The sequence below is a fragment of the Toxotes jaculatrix genome, chromosome 9 (genome assembly GCF_017976425.1).
Source record: "Toxotes jaculatrix isolate fToxJac2 chromosome 9, fToxJac2.pri, whole genome shotgun sequence".
NCBI lineage: Eukaryota > Metazoa > Chordata > Actinopteri > Toxotidae > Toxotes > Toxotes jaculatrix.
In genome coordinates this window covers 24,025,608-24,044,262 of record NC_054402.1, presented here as the reverse complement: position 1 = coordinate 24,044,262, position 18,655 = coordinate 24,025,608, and the positions used below count along the sequence as shown (strand labels likewise).

At 41.4% G+C, this 18,655-nt stretch overlaps 2 protein-coding genes across 5 annotated transcripts; both read left to right on the top strand.

Moving 5' to 3' along the window:
• The first annotated feature begins 237 nt into the window (after positions 1-237).
• Positions 238-7,282, top strand: usf1 (upstream transcription factor 1). Of its 3 annotated transcripts, none has more exons than XM_041047167.1 (11): positions 238-331; positions 995-1,056; positions 1,201-1,250; positions 1,668-1,780; positions 2,936-3,049; positions 4,605-4,743; positions 5,068-5,155; positions 5,302-5,360; positions 5,478-5,572; positions 5,814-5,942; positions 6,473-7,282. In XM_041047167.1, the coding sequence occupies exons 2-11, from the start codon at positions 1,049-1,051 to the stop codon at positions 6,560-6,562; spliced, it is 885 nt and encodes a 294-aa protein (XP_040903101.1). In that variant the 5' UTR covers positions 238-331; positions 995-1,048; the 3' UTR covers positions 6,563-7,282. The 3 variants fall into 3 exon arrangements, with proteins under 3 accessions (XP_040903101.1, XP_040903099.1, XP_040903100.1); XM_041047165.1 differs by having other exon boundaries at positions 241-331; positions 4,590-4,743; XM_041047166.1 differs by lacking the exon at positions 238-331 and adding an exon at positions 432-878 and having other exon boundaries at positions 4,590-4,743.
• Positions 7,283-7,481: 199 nt separating this feature from the next.
• Positions 7,482-18,504, top strand: LOC121186759 (glucuronokinase with putative uridyl pyrophosphorylase). 2 transcript variants are annotated; one of them, XM_041045549.1, is made up of 23 exons: positions 7,482-7,643; positions 8,383-8,489; positions 8,630-8,674; positions 8,780-8,933; positions 9,081-9,152; positions 9,473-9,561; positions 10,407-10,563; positions 10,956-11,033; positions 11,466-11,557; positions 11,688-11,793; positions 11,885-11,964; positions 12,056-12,124; positions 12,931-12,991; positions 13,105-13,121; positions 15,011-15,068; positions 15,375-15,467; positions 15,570-15,630; positions 15,715-15,828; positions 16,450-16,507; positions 16,804-16,872; positions 16,948-17,011; positions 17,146-17,217; positions 17,885-18,504. In XM_041045549.1, the coding sequence occupies exons 1-23, from the start codon at positions 7,587-7,589 to the stop codon at positions 17,978-17,980; spliced, it is 1,869 nt and encodes a 622-aa protein (XP_040901483.1). In that variant the 5' UTR covers positions 7,482-7,586; the 3' UTR covers positions 17,981-18,504. The 2 variants fall into 2 exon arrangements, with proteins under 2 accessions (XP_040901483.1, XP_040901485.1); XM_041045551.1 differs by lacking the exons at positions 7,482-7,643; positions 8,630-8,674 and having other exon boundaries at positions 8,444-8,585.
• Positions 18,505-18,655: the final 151 nt, after the last annotated feature.

Genomic DNA, 18,655 nt, shown 5'->3' with positions numbered 1-18,655 from the left:
GCGTCAAGGTAGCAAGATTTAGGTCTTCCGGTTGCAACTTTCGTGTCAAAACAATGCATTTTCACATTTCACTGTGACTACAAATGTATACTGTATGTTGTGCAAAATATTTAGGAGGCATTATGTCATGAAATTGTACCTCCATGCCTCTCTCCACCGGAAGTGGGGCAGTATCACAGACCGAGAGTCATTTAATCACAGCGCTTTGTTTTGTAAAATTCATATTCAAGTTATCAACTGGATCTAGGTGACTTAATTTCCTGTGGCGCATGCGCGTAGCAAACACCGAGGCAGGTCTGTTGACAAATATCGGGGGAGGGACCACTGCGGCGTAAGTATATCTTTGTTCAGACCGGAATGTTTTTAACATAATTGAGCATTGTGTGCACATTGTAGCCCATTTGATATGGTTTTACGTCGTTTTTAGCTACTGTGGGCGCTGCTTCCAGTAAGCTAGCGCAGGGGAAAGTATTTTATTAAACATCTGTAAAAACCGCTGGGGCCGAGGGGTAACGTAGCCGAACGGCAGGATTCCTGTCTAGCTAGCCGCGACGAAACACTGTATTTCCGGTTAAAATCCCAAATTAAAAAAAATGATCACACACATATTGAAACTTCACTAACTAACAGGGCATAAAAGTAATAACACAAACCGAAAGTACACAGTGTTTTATTTTAAAGTAAACGAAAAGACTCTGTGAAACTACCGCTGTTCATCGCACTCATGTTCCCTGTTGTTTTGTGCGCTTTAAGTTCATGCTTTAATTGTGAAAGCAATAACAGCCAGTTTCCGTCATCGCCTATAGTAACGTTCGCCCTGGATCAGCTCGCACAGTCCACAGCTAGCTACCACCAACCCTCTTCTAACGTCGTTTCAGGTTTAAACTTCTGCTTTAGGGCCATTGTCTCTAAAAGCCACATTAATAGTTAATATACTGTAGTCTGGAATAAGTTTCCTCCGTAATTTTGTTAAACTTATGAACTTGTTTTGTAGTCTGGCTGTGGGAGCGAGTGAAGGCGGTCTGCTCGTTCAAGACTGTCGGCAGAAATGAAGAGGTGAGTGGGACGGTAACGTGCGCCATTGTCAAGTAATGACAGCAAAAATATGTCGATACGCCAGGTTTGTAGTTAATTAATTAATTAGTTAGCTAATTTAACCTCAACATGACCTTTTTGCTGTATTTACCTATGTGTGTGCAGCCAACAGAAAAGCCCCGAGCCTGATGGGAGTGTTACCGTCAACGAGGAAGGTAAAAGAAATAAAAATATAAAATACGACCATTTCTAATTAATTGGAAATCACTGTCATTATTGTGTCATGAAAGGGGATTTAAAGTTAAAAATAATGCTCTATAATTGTTTGTGCTCTCATGAGCCAAACACCTCGGTTACAGCCACTGTCTATGAAAGATTAAAACTCATCCACTGGTTAGGGTCAACACTTTCACTGTTATCACATGCTGTGTACATCTCTGAAGTGTTGTAGTCCAATCCAGTGAAACCCTTCAAAGCCACTATGAGTGCCTGTTCTTATTTTAATTATTAAAACATGCTGTCTGGACACCTGTAGGACTGATTATATGGTGTTAAGCTGTCTTAAAGATTTGCTTTCCCAGACTGTTTTTTGACAAGTTGACTTCATTTTATGCGGCTCTGTGCTCCTGCAGGGTCCGTAGCCACTGCAGAGGATCCAGCAGCTATCGCCACCATTCAGTCTGCAGCCACCTTCACTGACCAACCCATCAAATATCTCTTCAAGACAGAAGGAGCAGGCGGGCAGGTAGGAGGGAGCGTTGACAGAACAATGTGGGAAGCAAAACAGTCATTTGAGTTAACCTGTGAGGTTGGATTTCAGATATGGCAGGGCATTCTTTGACTTGTATTTCCACCAAGGGGCACTTGAGCTGACATATTTGCTATGATATACTATACATAATCACAAATACACTCCTGTAATATAAGTCAGCAGGAGGAGATATTATCTCTCCGGACATACAGACCTCAGCACAGCAACTAAATGAAAGTGGTTTTAGGATTAATACTGTAGATATTGAATGTATGTAATGTAAGGACAACACACACCAGAGGGAATATAAAATGTCAATTTGTGAATAGAAATCAAGTGTGATTTAGATTGGTCTACTACTTGGGTTGAAGCAAAGTATAGTCACTTCAGGAAGTATTCACATGGCTTTGGTTTTTGCATACTGTTGTAGATGTAATTTACTTATACTGCATTTGATACATTTAGTACATTTCTGAAAACATCCTTTCCCTGTATCATTATGGGTTAATGAATGTACATTTATGGGCAGCAATGCAATTTTATCAATTTAAAATTAAATCTCCAGCTCAATAGCGTACTAGTTTCACAAACGCCACTGTAGATATGCACTACTGAATCCACAGGATCTTTACAGCACCTTAAGGGTCACGTGACTGACACCAAAGGGGACCCCCCCCCCCCCCCTCCTCCCCTCCACCCCACCCCTCTAAAGGGCTGAAAGGAGAAGTCATCACAAGGTCCCCCTCAGGCTCTGATCAGGTTCTCAGAGACACTTCTGCTACCATCACAGCAACATTTGTGGCAAAATGAGAGCATGGGGAATTTTTCATTAGGAGCAGAAAACAGGATTTTACACACATATACATATGACATATTACAGGCCAGGCTTTCTACCAACAATGCACAGATACAGCTTTTTACAAGAGCATATCTTGTCTGTGATGTCACATTTCTTGGTAATTGTGCCATGATACTATAGTAGTTATAATCCTGGTCTCAGTACTTGTGTCCCACTTCACTTAATGGGCATGGACTAAAAGTAGAAGTAGAAGAAGATATAGATTCTCTATCTGTATGCTCCACAGTATGTATGTACCACTTCAGTTGGAATGAGATATTGAGCATTCAGTGTAATGTGTTGTGTTGCAGGTGACCTATAGAGTGATCCAGGTGTCAGATGGCCAGCTGGAGGCTCAGACAGATGGAGCTGCAGCAGTCAGCCTGGTCGCTGGTTTCCCTGCAACCAGTCAGACTGTGACACAGGTGAGAACAACACTGGGTAACTGTGGGATCATGCATTAGCAATGGAAAGTGCAATGGAAAGAAAAGGGATCAACATAGTTAGCATCTCTGTTCAGATCATGGTGTCCATGGCTGTACACCCTGGAAGAAGCAGCTGCTCCATCACAGGCTGCATGAAGTTTGCCCAAAAGCACCATGACACCCCACAACACTACAAGAGATGTTTTTCATGGACTGATGAAACTAATCCCTAAAATTTAAGCGGTGTCAGAGCATGTGTTTGAAAGATTGTTATTACACCTCATCACTCCATACCTGCTGGAATTCATCAAACATTTATTGGGCTTAGGAGAGTTGGATGGTGGAAGTGAAGACTGAACTTGATTCACCTCTAGAGGTTATTGGTTAACTTATCGCCACCTCAGGCCACTTTAATTGAAACTGGATCTCACCCTGCTAACAGCAGCAGGACACTTTACCCTCCACCCAGTACCACAACTGCACTTTCTGTTCAAGTACAGGTTTTATGTATCATCACATTTCTAATTGTAACTTCATTGTCCTCTCAGTTATTTGTGGCTATTTTTGTCTCAACACATTGTTTGCTGTGTGTAGTACCTTTATTTGTATTCCTTCACGCCAGCGACAGCCATGGTCGGCAAATAGGATTTATCTAATAGGATAAAATGATGAAGTGATGACCATATTATATCCAAAAGGTCAAAGGTCAGCTTCTTTGCAGCAGCATCCACATTTGAAGCATCATCTATTGCCATGGCTACAGCTTTGTGTTGTATCAGATTCAGCTTCATTGGCCGAGCATGTCAACACATACAAGTGATTTGACTCTGTTCTTTGTTTCTCTCAATCAGCAGAACAAGAACAACAAAGCTTAACAAAGTCAAGTCAAATCAGTTTTATTTATATGTCCCTATAACACAAATCAAATATTTGCATCAAGGACCTTCGCAATCTGGGCGGCCAGTGACATCCTCTGTCCTTGTGAGAGCAGTGCAGTTAGTTTGACCTGCAGGGCTCCTCTCTGTTCACTTCCTTCTGTTAGTCCTCTTCAAGCTTATTGGTTTTGCTGACACGGAGCTTCAGGTGATTGGTGTTGCACCAGGTGAAGATGCTCTTTATCAGTCCTCTGTACTCCACTGTAAAAAAATAGTCTCTAAGTGAACAGTGTGTTTCTCACTGGAAATTTTTTCTCTGTTACTGTGACCCTTCAGTTTGCCTGTGTGGAATCTGTAAAGATCGTCTTATTTTACAGCTGGGCTGCATCTGTATATACAGTCCTGAGTTTCTGTCAGTTGATCAGAATAATCTGATCTGGTTTGGTCTGTGTACGTCACCACTGATATGTCTGATATCCTTAATCCAGTCACATTCCATGTTTAGTTTAGTGCTGTTTTTGAGGCTTTTAAATGCATCCAAGGTAGGAGTACATTTTTCTGGTGAAGCCCTTAAAAGTTAGAAATGTGCAGGTGTTTTTTTCCTGTAACATGTAATGGTAGTTATTCAACACAAGACAGTGGAGCTCATGCCTTTTTGACTTCAGGCTGTGTTCTCCCAGTCGGAGGGGTTGGAGGGAGACGGCAGCACTGAGACGCAGTACACATACTACCCCGCCACCATCGCAGATGCCACAACTGGCACCATGGTGACCACAGTTCAGGCTTCTGACACACTGCTGGGCCAGACTACACCCACAGGTAATTACTGCACATACTGTACATATGACCTGACACATGACTATGGCAAAGCGTGTGTACGCTAAAGCGTACGCTGTTATCTTCTAGGTAGAAAAATACAGTACGGCACCATTTTCATTTGACACAGGATTTGTAAAGTTTAAATAGCAATAGTGATCATGAACTTAAAATTAGGTTAATAATGTTAAACTATTAACAAAAAGCAACCAAAGCTAATTTTTGTAATGCCAGAATTAATGAATGATGTAAAGATTTTCACTGTAAGATGCTGTGTATCTGATTATACATTCTCCCTGCAGCTGACGTTAATGTTTCGTTTTACAGGGCAGCTCTACGTGATGATGTCACCCCAGGAAGTTTTGACGGGATCCAATCAAAGGACAATCGCACCTCGTACTCAGCCATACATAGCGTAATTACATCATAACCATACATCATAACAGAATTATGGCACTGTTGTATCTTACCAAAACTAATCACGTGAAGCTAAATGTGTAAAATCTTCCACATCCAGCAGGTTGAACCAATTTAATGTCTTTGTTCTGATCTGTTCTCTAGAAAGCAGGAGGCTCCTCGGGCTTCCAGAGATGAGAAACGACGAGCCCAGCACAACGAAGGTCAGAGCTCACACCTGATGTGAGAGGTTGAAGATGAAAACTGTATTTCACTACAAATGTCTGAGCACATATGAATGATAAAAGTATAGGTCTTAAAGTCAAATGCTGTTCCAACAGTTGAGCGCCGGCGGAGGGACAAGATCAATAACTGGATTGTTCAGCTGTCAAAGGCCATCCCAGACTGTAACGTTGACTATACCAAGACAGGACAGGTGAGTTCAGCTGTCAGTGGACTGATGGCTCAGACTCTGCTCTGTATTTACAGTGTCAGTAAAGTTGAACCCCTTATGTTTGTTATGGCTCCTGTTTATGATCAGTTTGTTCGCAAAAGGACAAACTTCATCCTTCAGAAGTAGATACAGAAACATTTTTACATTAGAGAAGATTGAAAAGGAAACTAAGGTCTGTTCATTTTTTCCCCTTAACTTTTGAAGTTCTTCTGTTTTGTTTCAGAGTAAAGGGGGAATCTTGTCCAAAGCCTGTGAGTACATCAAGGAACTCAGACAGAGTAACCTGAAGCTGGGGGAAGACATCGGCACTCTTGATCGTCTCAGGATTGACAACCAGCTGCTCAGACAAGAGGTATGTCAGCATGCGTTTTAGGGTGTATCTCAGAACACTGATTGAGGTGTAAGGTTTCGACGTATTTAGTGTAAAGCGTCATTACTTTTTTGCCTTTGTACAAAATTTGTGATGTTAACCGGTTGGATTGTTCTCAGTTGCATAGACAGGAATGGCAGAGATAAAGTGTTTTCCCTGAATTTTGAGCTTGTTGGAGTGAAAAGTGTGTGAAAGAGAATTTCACACTACCTGTGTATCTATTTTAGGGCTGCAACTGACAATTATTATCTTCATCAATGAATGTGCTAATTACCTTCTTGATGAACTGATGAATGGTTTTGTCTGAAAATTGTCAGAAAACCGATCAATTAATTGACTAATTATTTCGGCTGTAATGTTGTTGATTTCGTGGAGCAGAGCCTTGTGGATTTTGCTCTGGTTTTCGTCAGTGTTGACGTTTATTGTTAATAAAGTTAATACAACGATTTGCACGTGAAGCTAAGTTTAGCAGTCTGTTTCACTGCCGTATTAAATGTGTTGTTATTGCTCAGGTGGAAGACTGGAAGTCCAAGAATCAGATCCTGAGGAACCTGCTGCGACAGCATGGTATTGTAGGATCATCCAGCACAGACCCCCAGTGAGAAGCATGTTGCCAACGGGTATTTGAGGACAACCACATATGGGCCAAAAGAGTACTTGAAACACTTTGAGATACTTTGTGATCGTGTTTGCATGTAATAGGGGAAAATAATTGAATATTGTCATTAATATTCAAATCCAGCTTCTTTGCTAAACAACAACCTTAAATATTATCTTTGAAGGTTTTTACAAAATCGAAATCCTTTGCCTGGTGATTCCAACCCAAACATAACACAATGTATCGTAAAAAAGAGAAAAAGAAATCAACATCATTCTCAGTTTGCGAAGTCAGATCAGTTTATCTAAGCCCTCATTGAATGCCTTCCTCCACAAACATTATGATTGATCATTAACCTCCAGTACAGTAAACTCTAAAACATGACCAACTTCTCAAGTCAGTTTGTTTTTCTTAATCTCTGCAGTACTGTGCTTCTCTGTATCAAATGCACTCATGTTACCATCTCTGAAAATCATTGTATTCATGCTTTGACTTGTTTTCATCTTTTATCAATATCACTCTGACCAGTCGATACCAAGTTTTTTCATCCGTTCATAGTTAAGCTCTTTTTGCTTTGTATTTTTGTATGTTGTTTCATGAAACCTCACTGGGGACAATAATTACATTGCAACAATGTAACTAAGTAAATAAACAGGGGTTGTAAGCATTGCAGTAGCTAGGCTATGTATGTCTTTATAATAATAATAAAAAAACAAACAAATAATATACTGTATGTCATAAACCACTTTCAGTTGTGTTTATTAAAGTTGGTAAATTAGTTAAAAAGATGTAGAACTGATTTTTGTGTGTGTGTGTGTGTGTGCGCGTAAAAACTGTGTTTATGTCAGTGTCTGCAGCTTAAATATCGTGGTCGTGAGTAGATGTTTTATTTTGAAGTTTCTTTCCGGAAGTAGATTGCTTCAATGACGCTGGGAGAATTAAGCTTTCACCCAAACTGATATTTCTCAGCCTCTGCTCTCTGTTTTTATCCTTTCAAAGGTGCATCTGGACAAACAGAAGTTTCACAGATGATCTGTATACTGCTGGTAGCCGGTCACGGCACCGTCTTAGAGACACAAATAAAGGTAAGTAGTTTGAACGTTGTAACAGAGAGGGAGCAAAGTTCGCATTGGTTGTGTAGTGGTTAAACTACACCCCCGTGTACGCTGAACTGGCTTCAAAAATCTGCAACTTTCCCCACTGCGTTCCTTGTCGTCCATCTTGTTTACTCCCAGACCGTCTTCTGGGATATTTACGGGACAGTATACACGCATTTGTGCACCCGGCTTACAAATAACCTAACAACCATACTTCAATTTTCGTTAAATGTCATTTTTATCATTGGTCCACAGTGTCCTTCGTCGCCCCCTACCGAGCGCTGAGGCGAAATAAAATTGGAATATTTATTTATTTATTTATTTATTTGAAAGGTTGAGTTTTGTGAAAGTGATGTTATCTATGCCGAATTATTTAAGATAATATAATGGTTAATATTTTAGTTTGTTTGTTTGTTTTTAAGTTTGTGTCTTTAGCAAGAGTGAAAGACAACTCAACACAACGGGGCTAGTTTTCTGTCAAGTTTGGGATGTTACGTGGTCCCTTGTAAAATACAACGGGACACGTTGAGAACCCCTGATAGTCCACATACAGCTATTGAAGTGCACCTTGAGGGTAGGAATTTTATCACAGTATCATCTGCATTGTTGGCATGTAGTGACCTGACATCATGACTGGGTTTATGGTTGGGTTTGTTGGTGTAGTGATGATGTGCAGCCTCTTCAGCTGTTTTTACCACTTCTCCTCTCCTCTCCTCTCCTCTCCCAGAACGATGACACAGGCTTGTACAGCCACCTGACTGGGGTACCAAAGGCCTTGCTTCCTGGTATTGGAGGAAAGAAGATCCTTGACTTTTGGTGGGAAACTGTCAACATGTGCGTAACAGTGAAATGTCGCCCGAACATGAACAGGCCTCAATTCTGAGGACCTTTTCCATCCAAGTCACTATAATTACTGCATACACCACACAGGTGAGTGCAGAATACGGCTGATTTCATCTCTCATTTCTCTGCAGGCGACAGCTGTTCACAGAAGTGTATCTGGTCACTAATGCAGACAAGTGAGCCCATAAAGAGCATAAACATCTTTATTAATGGTTCTAACTCTTAAAACGTTTGCTGCTAAAGCTGGTTGAATTTTGTTCTGCTTTATTATGTGTCACCAGGTATAAGCACTATGAGCGCTGGGCCACAGCTAATGACTTCCCAGTGGAAAATGTGGTAAATGATGGCAGCACTACGTTGGAGGACCGACTTGGGGCCGTGGCTGACCTGGAGCTGGCCATACGCAGTCGCAAGCTTCAGGACGACATCATGGTGGTATGATAAATCTGTTACTCGCGTTGGAGAATATCCATTTACAAAACTGCTGAGGAACATTTCATTGTGTTGAGCGAGTCGGTGTATTCTGTTGGAAGTGGATGAATGCCCTGTCACACAGTGAGGATTTCCTTTCTGTGCAAACAGATTGCAGGAGACATGCTGTGTGCAGACCAGAACTTTGATATTGCTCAAGTCATTCGCTTCTTCAGGTCAAAGGTGAGATTTGCCACAAGTGTGCAGTAACAGCTTGTGCTTCCTGTATATTCACATGCATATAATCATTTAGCTTAGCTATGCAGATGTGAGCTGTAGGGACGTCTAAACACTGGTCTTCCTCTATCAGACATGTGAAAATCACCTGCACAGCAGTGTAATTAAGTTAAGTCCTGAACCGAACACAAGCAGTCTGAAACTATCCAAAAAGAAAGACACTTTTAACATGTAAAAGAACTAATAAATCTTTGCTCAGGGCCTTTTGGTGGAGGTGAAGCTATTAGCAACTTGCAGTAGCCCAGCTTTTTGTGTCTGTGCTGCAGCCTGGAGAGCTGATCATTTACTACGAGCTGGAAGAAGGAGAGAAAAGCAGCTCCAGGGGCATCGTGGAGGTTTGCCCTGACACCCACAGGTGAGAACAATAAAATTATTTCCACTGGTCCCTAATGGTTCCTGTCAGACAGGAGTCAGCTCGTGAAGCGGGATAAACATGTCTCTGAGTCCCAGACCATCAGCATCGGTTCCCCCCAAGGCTGCGTTCCTTCCCTCCTACTCTTCTCCCTCTGTACAAACAGCTGTACCTTCAGTCATCAGTCTGAAGTTTGCAGACGACACCACCCTCATCGGGCTCATCTCTGATAAGGATGAGTCCACCTACGGGAGGGAGATCGACCATGTGGTGTCCTGGTCCGGCCTGAACAACCTTGAGCTCAGTGCTCTGAAGACAGTGGAGATGGTTGTGGACTTTAGGAAGAACCCAGCCCCACTCACCCATCACCCTGTGTGACTCCCTGGTCAACGCTGTGGAGTCTGTCTGATTCCTAGGCACCGTATTCTCCCGGGATCCTGACCTGCTAGCAGGTCACCCCCTCAGGACCTGGACACCTCCAGGACTCTGAGGCGAGCAGAAAAGAATACAGCTGACCCCTCCCACCCTGGTCGTACACTGTTTGAATCACTCTCAGGAGGCTGTGGTCCATCAAGACCAAAACCTCATGCCACAAGAACAGCTTCTTCCCCACTGACCCTAATCAACAAGGCCCAAGACAGAACCCCTCCCCACCCCACCCCCACCCCCTCTTGTGTGTAAAAACGTACTTGGCAATAAAGCCCAATTTTGATGCATGATGTGGCGTAACAGTAATGCTTAGAAATATTTATTTATATTATGATCCTGACATTCACTGATATGAGTTTAATGCCTGGCACCATGTGACACCAGGCTTGATTTTAATCAGCTGTAGTTTCATGCATCAGGATAACACGCTTCTTGGAGAAACCCCAGGATGGGCTGACAGCATCCCGTCTGGCCAGCGTGGTGTTTTACTGCATTCAGAGAGATACGCTGTCCTACCTGTCTGACTTCCTCAGCCTGCAACCTCAAGCCACAGACAGGACCTTCGGACGATTCTGGGTTTGTTTCATACAGGCTAAATTTAGCCAGGGAGGCTTTTTGATTTCTAGATAAGCTAACAAGTGTTATTTTAGCTAAAAACAATGACCTCTTGGTCTCATTATCTCGTGCAAGACTGAATAATTGATAAAGTGTTGTGTTTAGCGGTGAAGATTGATTCTAATCGCTGCCTTCATGTGACGTCTTTTTAATCTGTGCGTGGTTTACTGATAAATTTGTGGTAATTTATGCTTTGACTTGGCTTTTCATGTTGATGATAAAACTCTTAAGATCAAATTTTGACTCACTTAGATTATACTTAGTCCTGCTTTACTAAACCCAAATGACACCACTGCATTGTCACGAATGAATGAAGTAATGACCAGTTACACTTATGGCTCCTTCATCTTCAGGAGTGGCTCATCAATGAGAAGCAGCTTGATGTGTTTGGGATGAAGCTTCCTACTGGCTTCCAGCTTATTGGACAAGTGGTCTGTATCCTCAGTTCATTGCTTGTATTTTACGTTTTTTGATTTTGTTTTTTTCTGTTCTTACTATTTTTTTTACTACTTGAACTTTACCCTGAAAAGCAAAACATATTGCAGTGTGTTAAAGCTGCACAAGGCAGTTTTGTAAGTGGCAGTTTAGAGAAAACGCTTAAATATTTGAAAGTTTGAAAGCTGCCATTACCCAGAAATTATTTAATGTGACATCAGCAGCAAATGGGCCACTTAATCCTTAATGCCCTCTGCTTTTACTCAAAATGTCTGCTGTCAGTCCAGGGTAAGGTCTCCCAGATTATGAGCATTTACGTGGAGAGTTAGCTTCCTGTTAAACTAAAGCATATAGTGGACCAGATATGATGAACATGTTCAGCCAATGTTACTTTACTTGTAACTACATTCTTCCTCTTGACGTCTCAGGGCCTGTCAGACTACACCAAGTGGCTCACCCACTACTCTACCAAGCAACACGACAAGCCCGCTAAACCGATCACATGCAGGTCGTATGCCAGGTGAGAGAACATCCACACAAATGACCCACTCTGCTGCTCTGAATTCAGTTCAGATCACTGTGGACTTCAGTGTTAAAATGCAGACTGACAGACACAGCAAGGACTGATCCACATATATGATCACTCACAGGGTTGGGTTAATGGGGAATCCCTCAGATGGCTTCAATGGGAAAACCATCGCCATGACCATCTCTAACTTCTGGGCCGAGGTCACTCTAGTGGAGAGCCAGACTTTGGTAACACACACTCACACACACACACACATATAAAACAGCCTCATCAGACATATATTTTTTGAACACCATATGTATTTCTGTGACTTTGTAGGTCTTGGTCCCTCATCCACTCAATGATCCCACTGAGTTTGGAAGCTTGCAAGATCTGTTCTGTATCAGCAGGAAGGAAGGGTGAGTGCACAGGAAGTTTAATGAAGTGAATGCATGACAGTATTGGTCACGTTAAAACTTTAAAATCTTTTTTTTTCATCGTTTACTGTAGGTACCTCGGAGGCCTCCGGCTGCTGCAGGCTACCTGTAAGAAGTTCTACCAGTTCTGCTCCAAACAAGGGTGAGTTTAGAAACTGAGATAACACGAAGATATTAATCACTGACACAAATTACAAGAGACTGTGTGTATGTTTAATCAGAGGTAGATATGTTTCTGTTGCACTGCGCAGAATCAAATAGCATCATTTTAACCACACTATATATTTGTGCAGTCCATTTTCCAACACCTCATGCCACAAGAATATGAGTATATTTCAACTTGTTTTTAATCAGATGAGCTCTCTGGAGAACTTTCTTTACACTGATGCCACTCATATCTGTAGGCAAGAATATGAAGCTGGAACCAGGAGACGGTTAGGTTAGCTTAGCATTAAGACTGGAAAAAGGGTAACACACAGGTTGGGCAGAACAGCAGCAGATTTCCCCTGACAGCCGTGACAGAGACGGCACACGACACAGTTTCTTTCTGTGGACATTGCTTCTTAAACATGCTAGTAGGTGGATTTTATCGTGTTTGGACAGAACCAGGCTACCTGTTTCCCCTTGTTTCCAGTCTTTATGCTAAGCTAAGCTAAGCAGGTTGCTGGCTGCAGTGTTGTATTTAATGCACAGACATGAGAGTGGTATCACTGCTCTCTTCTAACTCTTGGCTAGAGAGTGAATAAAAGTATTTCCCATTATGTGAAACTATTACTTTAAGATGTATTTTCAGACACTGACACTCAAGTATAGCAAGTATGGGTAAATGTACTCAGTTACTTTTTCATTTTGCTTTTTGTTTTTAACTTATAACAGACACTCTGTTAAAAGGAAAGTCCCCTTCACTGCTAACGTTTATTTAAGGTCTGCTGCTTATTCTTCCTGCAGTATCGCTTTGACAAAGCAGAACTTCACGCTGAAGTACGACACCAACATTCCTCGGCAGGTGGTGAGTATTCATTCAAATACAGACGGTGTGAAGTGTTAAAGTATAAAAGCATATGGAATCTGATCAACATCTATATAAAACACTCTACTGATGAAACTCTGTCTCTGTTTCAGGGCCTTGCTGGAAGCAGGTAAACAGTTATGTTGGTGGATTTCTTTCTGTATTCCAGTGGATTGTTTGTGATTTAAGTTTTATTAACTTTCAAACATAATTTACAAACAAGTATTGATTTATAAACATAAATTCATATATGAATATATGGATTTAGATATACAGTGGGTACGGAAAGTATTCAGACCCCCTTAAATTTTTCACTGTTAAATTGCAGCCATTTGCTAAAATCATTTAAGTTCATTTTTTTCTCTCATTAATGTACACGCAGCAGCCCATATTGACAGAGAAACACAAAATTGTTGAAATTTTTGCAGATTTAAATATCACACAGCCATAAGTATTCAGACCCTTTGCTGTGACCCTCATATATTTAACTCGGGTGCTGTCCATTTCTTCTGATCATCCTTGAGATGGTTCTACACCTTCATTGGAGTCCAGCTGTGTTTGATTATACTGATTGGACTTGATTAGGAAGGCCACACACCTGTCTGTATAAGACCTTACAGCTCACAGTGCATGTCAGAGCAAATGAGAATCATGAGCTCAAAGGAACTGCCTGAAGAGCTCAGAGACAGAATTGTGGCAAGGCACAGATCTGGCCAAGGTTACAAAAAAATTTCAGCTGCACTTAAGGTTCCTAAGAGCACAGTGACCTCCATAATCCTTAAATGGAAGATGTTTGGGACGACCAGAACCCTTCCTAGAGCTGACTGTCCAGCCAAACTGAGCAATTGGGGGAGAAGAGCCTTGGTGAGAGAGATAAAGAAGAACCCAAAGATCAATGTGGCTGAGCTCCAGAGATGCAGTCGGGAGATGGGAGAAAGTTCTAGAAAGTCAACCATCACTGCGGCCCTCCACCAGTTGGGGCTTTATGGCAGAGTGGCCCGACAGAAGCCTCTCCTCAGTGCAAGACACATGAAAGTCTGCATGGAGTTTGATAAAAAACACCTGAAGGACTTCAAGATGGTGAGAAATAAGATTCTCTGGTCTGATGAGACCAAGATAGAACTTTTTGGCCTTAATTCTAAGCGGTATGTGTGGAGAAAACCAGGCACTGCTCATCATCTGCCCTATACAGTCCCCACAGTGAAGCATGGTGGTGGCAGCATCATGCTGTGGGGGTGTTTTTCAGCTGCAGGGACAGGACGACTGGTTGCAAACGAAGGAAAGATGAATGCGGCCAAGTACAGGGATATCCTGGACGAAAACCTTCTCCAGAGTGCCCAGGACCTCAGACTGGGCCGAAGGTTCACCCTCCAACAAGACAATGATTCTAATCACACAGCTAAAATAACAGAGTGGCTAAACCCAATTGAGCCCTGACAGAACTGGAGAGGATCTGCAAGGAGGAATGGCAGAGGATCCCCAAATCCAGGTGTGAAAAACTTGTTGCATCATTCCCAAAAGGACTCATGGCTGTATTAGCTCAAACGTGTGCTTCTACTAAATACTGAGCAAAGGGTCTGAATACTTATGGCTGTGTGGTGATTCAGTGGTGTTTTTTTTTTTTTTTTTTTTTTTTTTAATAAATCTGCAAACATTTCTACAATTTCGTGTTTCTCTGTCAATATGGGCTGCTGTGTGTGTATATTAATGAGGGGAAAATAACTTAAATGATTTTAGCAAATGGCTGCAATATAACAGAGTGAAAAATATAAGGGGGTCTGAATACTTTCTGTACCCACTGTAGGTGTGTCTGTTAGTCTCACACAGGTAGCATAGGCTACTTGAAGTGCCATTTGTATGCAGCTTAAGCATCACAGTATTACATCTCAACCACCAGATGCAACGATCCAAAAAAAAACTTGAGACAATACATAAGGAAACCAACAAACTATTCCACTATTGCATTTTAAATGTAATATTACCAACTTTTCATTGTTTGCAATCTTTTCTTTTGTGCAGTGCCATTGTCTCAGCCACCCTGAAGTGTCTCATGAAATTCTACAACATCACAGACAATGTAAGGATGGTAGTTATGTACCACATCTGATGGTGTTTCTAACTCTCTGAAATATTTTTTTTTCCATCTTCCTTTTACTCTTTTGTTCCTTTACTCTTTTGAAACTTTCTGTTCCTGAAGAAAACATTAAACCTTGTCTAAATATGAAAACCGTTTTTAAAAACTGACAAAAAGTAGAAAGTGGAAGGAAAAAGTAGTCAAAAGAGGCACCAAGTCATAAATATAAAAGTCTGACCTTAAGAAAAACAAAAGATGGCGAATATAAAATCACAGACTGTGACTTTACATTCATCTTTTACCTGCCAGGATCTCCCAAAACCAGTCCGAGCCAACTTCATCCTCAACGTGGAAACTGATGAACTTTTCATCACTGCTGGTTTGCAGGACAGAGTTGTTCAGGTTGGTAACATTATCACTGCTACACACTGTGCATGCTGTTCATGAACACTGTTCTTTTTACACCTCCAATAATGGGAAGTGACCGTCCTTTTGCCTTTCCAGGTCTATGAAGGTTTAGTCTACATGGATTTCAGCAAGAAGCTCATGGAGGAGCAGGGCTACGGTACTGATGTCGCTGTCAGTAGATGCTAACTCGATGATAACAGTACAGTCTTGTTTTTAAAGGGCGTATGTTTTCTGTTCTCAGGGAATTATGTTTCCATGGACATGAGTAAGCTCCCATTGTTCTGGCTGGCCTACCTGAGTGACCCCAGTGACTCTGGACGCATCCACAGCAACATCCGACAGCGCTGGCTCAGCGGTACTCCTTCATATCAAACATTAGATGATGATAGTCATGTTATTGATGACTGGTTCTGCTGAACCACTGCTTTGGTCCAGAGCGAAATATGTAAACAACTCATGGATGGGTTGCCATGAAATTTGGTAAAGACATTCATGGCACCCAGAGGTGACTCTGGCCGGTCGTCACTAGTATAAGGTTCACATTTGTGGGTTTTTTATATATATATATGTGTGTGAGAGAAGAAATGTATATCCAGGAAGGATGTCAAACTACTTCCAGGTGCTGATAGGAACAGATGGGACCTAATGACATTACAACCTTACCATTTAGCTCAAAGCACAGTGCAGCCTCACAGGGCTGCTAGCACAGCTGTAGACTCTTGGTCTTGTTCTACATTCAGTGTCATTTCTCAGTCCACAAAGTAGGTCAGTCGTACAAAGTGTTCTTCGCTGGGCAGAAAAGCTGCTGATAAGGAGAGCAACAAATTTCAGTTTTCTGTTAAGAGACAGAAAAAAAAGTCCCTTGGGTATTTACATCTTTCTGTTCCTTAAAAGAATAAAAAAAAAACAAAAAAAAAAAAACAGAAAGCCGTTGATTCTTTTGTTTGATCTACTTTGATGTTTCTCTGTTACACAGGGGAACCTTTGGTCGTTGAGGCCATGAAGACTTTTGCTGAGCTGACTGATCAAGCGAGGTTGGTTTGTTAGAAGTAGATCGTTGATGAAGAATTTATGCAGTAAATTAGCAGGGGAGGCCGCCTCAAATACGGGCAGAGGCTGGATGCAATTAATCATCTGATTGATTATGTGCAGCCTTTGCACAACAGTCTCAAAGTGCCTTTGGGATTGCACCGTGAGTTCCAGATACCACATGCCAAGTGTTTATTTGCTAACTCTGCGGACAAAAGTAGTAGTTTTTGTCTTTGTTGTTGCATTTCAGAGTTTCTGAACATTCGCGTTGAAACACTGATTTAAAATGTTTTCCTCTCAGGACAGCTCTGCAGGACAGGGACTGGAGCCACCTGGCACAACTGATGGACCAGAACTTTGAGCTGAGGAGGTAAACTGTATGTTTTGATTTGATGCATTCGTATCACATTGACACTCACAGCTGAGGTAACAACATAATCCACAGGTCTGTCTACACTGATGAGTGTCTGGGTCCGGGGAATCTCATGATGGTTCAGCTGGCGAGGCAGGTAGGTGCTCAAAGGTTCCACTACTTTAGCATGTTGTCTTGAATAGTGATCACTTTTCTCTCCTTCTGTCTGTGTTTGCCTGCAGGAGTGTTTTTCTGTTTATGCATTCACGAAGTTTCTGCTGTTTCTTGCAGTTTGGCTCAGCAGTAAAGTTACCAGGTAGTGGGGGGGCTGTGGTGGGTCTCTGCCTGGACCAGGCGAGACTGGTAAGACTGCTTTACACAGAAGCTGTCGTCTTTAGCTGACATTCCCTACCTATACCCAGCGTGAGGCTGTGGGTTTGGAGCTGTATTCATTTTCATTTTGACATACCTGTGTTGTGTTCACTCGTTCATTAGAAAAATTGGGCAGTTTCTGTCCTAATGGAGAGGCTACAAAATGTTAGTGATCTGTGAGATTTCAAGATTTTCAAGTAAAATTTAAAAACATATAATAATAATCTACTGAACCAGACTACATTTTCATAGCAAGAAGAGAACAATCTTACGCTTTTAAAACCATGAATCTAGTTTATGATGCAATCAAAAGAAACCACCTTCAGTTTCTCAGCTGAATCAAAGACTGACTTTGACATTTTGACATGTGTTTCCATGCAGGGATATCCAATATATATCTATTACACTAAGATGTATTGTATATTTCAAAATATATTCTACCTATTTTGGCTGTGTATGGTATGTCTTTCCATCCTGAAAACCTTACCTTCAAAAAATAGCTCTCCTTTCATCCAAACATCTCCAAAGTTTCCCTTTTGTGACATTTTCTTCTTAAGTTCTCTGCTAGTATAATGATGAAACTGTTCTGACTTAATTCTGTGGTATCATATTGTATTTGTGCCCTGCTGTCTGATGCAGTCTGTGTTTGGCCCACTAGGTGGAGATGAGGCAAGCTTTCCAGGAGGCAGGCTGTGTCTTCTGTGTCATCGCACCATACAACCCATCTGCTGGCGCTGTCGGTGGCCAACACTAACCTCATCTCTACCCACAACTCAGTCAGGCTGCTCAGGGCCAACCTGCGGCCATCGGCTGGATATGGCACAGTGTGGCCCTCTGTGTTCCTATCAGTCATTTCAATGTCATTGCATTGGATTTGTTATTGAAATTACCCCCCAAAAAAAAGATCATGATCAGTTACATGAAAATTTCCTAAAGCCAGATTTAAACCATAACAGTTAGGGTTCCTATCAGGATCTCCAGTCTTTGGTGATAGTTTCCGCAGTAATTTACCAGATCGACCAAATAATGTTTAGTCAGACAGCAAGTTTTTTTTTTTATTTTAATCTTTGTCTCAATAGAAAATCAGTGAATCTTCCAATTTTTGCTGCGAATTATTCCTAGGTCCAGTGAGTTGACGCCTTTGTTTCAAATTTATTATCCACATCAATGTTAATGTGATGGAGTTATTTTTCTACCTGTCATACAATTGTATAGACTTAATTCTATTATCATTTTATAATGAATGTAATTTATGTATACAAATTAAAAGCTACTTTTATACCACTTAGAGTTGTGTCATGTATATTGTGTAGCTTGTATATAATAGTCATGTAGTACTATTATAAAGCATAATTAATCGACACGTACAGTATAGTTTAGGGTAAACCTACCATCTCACACATCATAGTTAGAATAAAAAAGAAGTCAC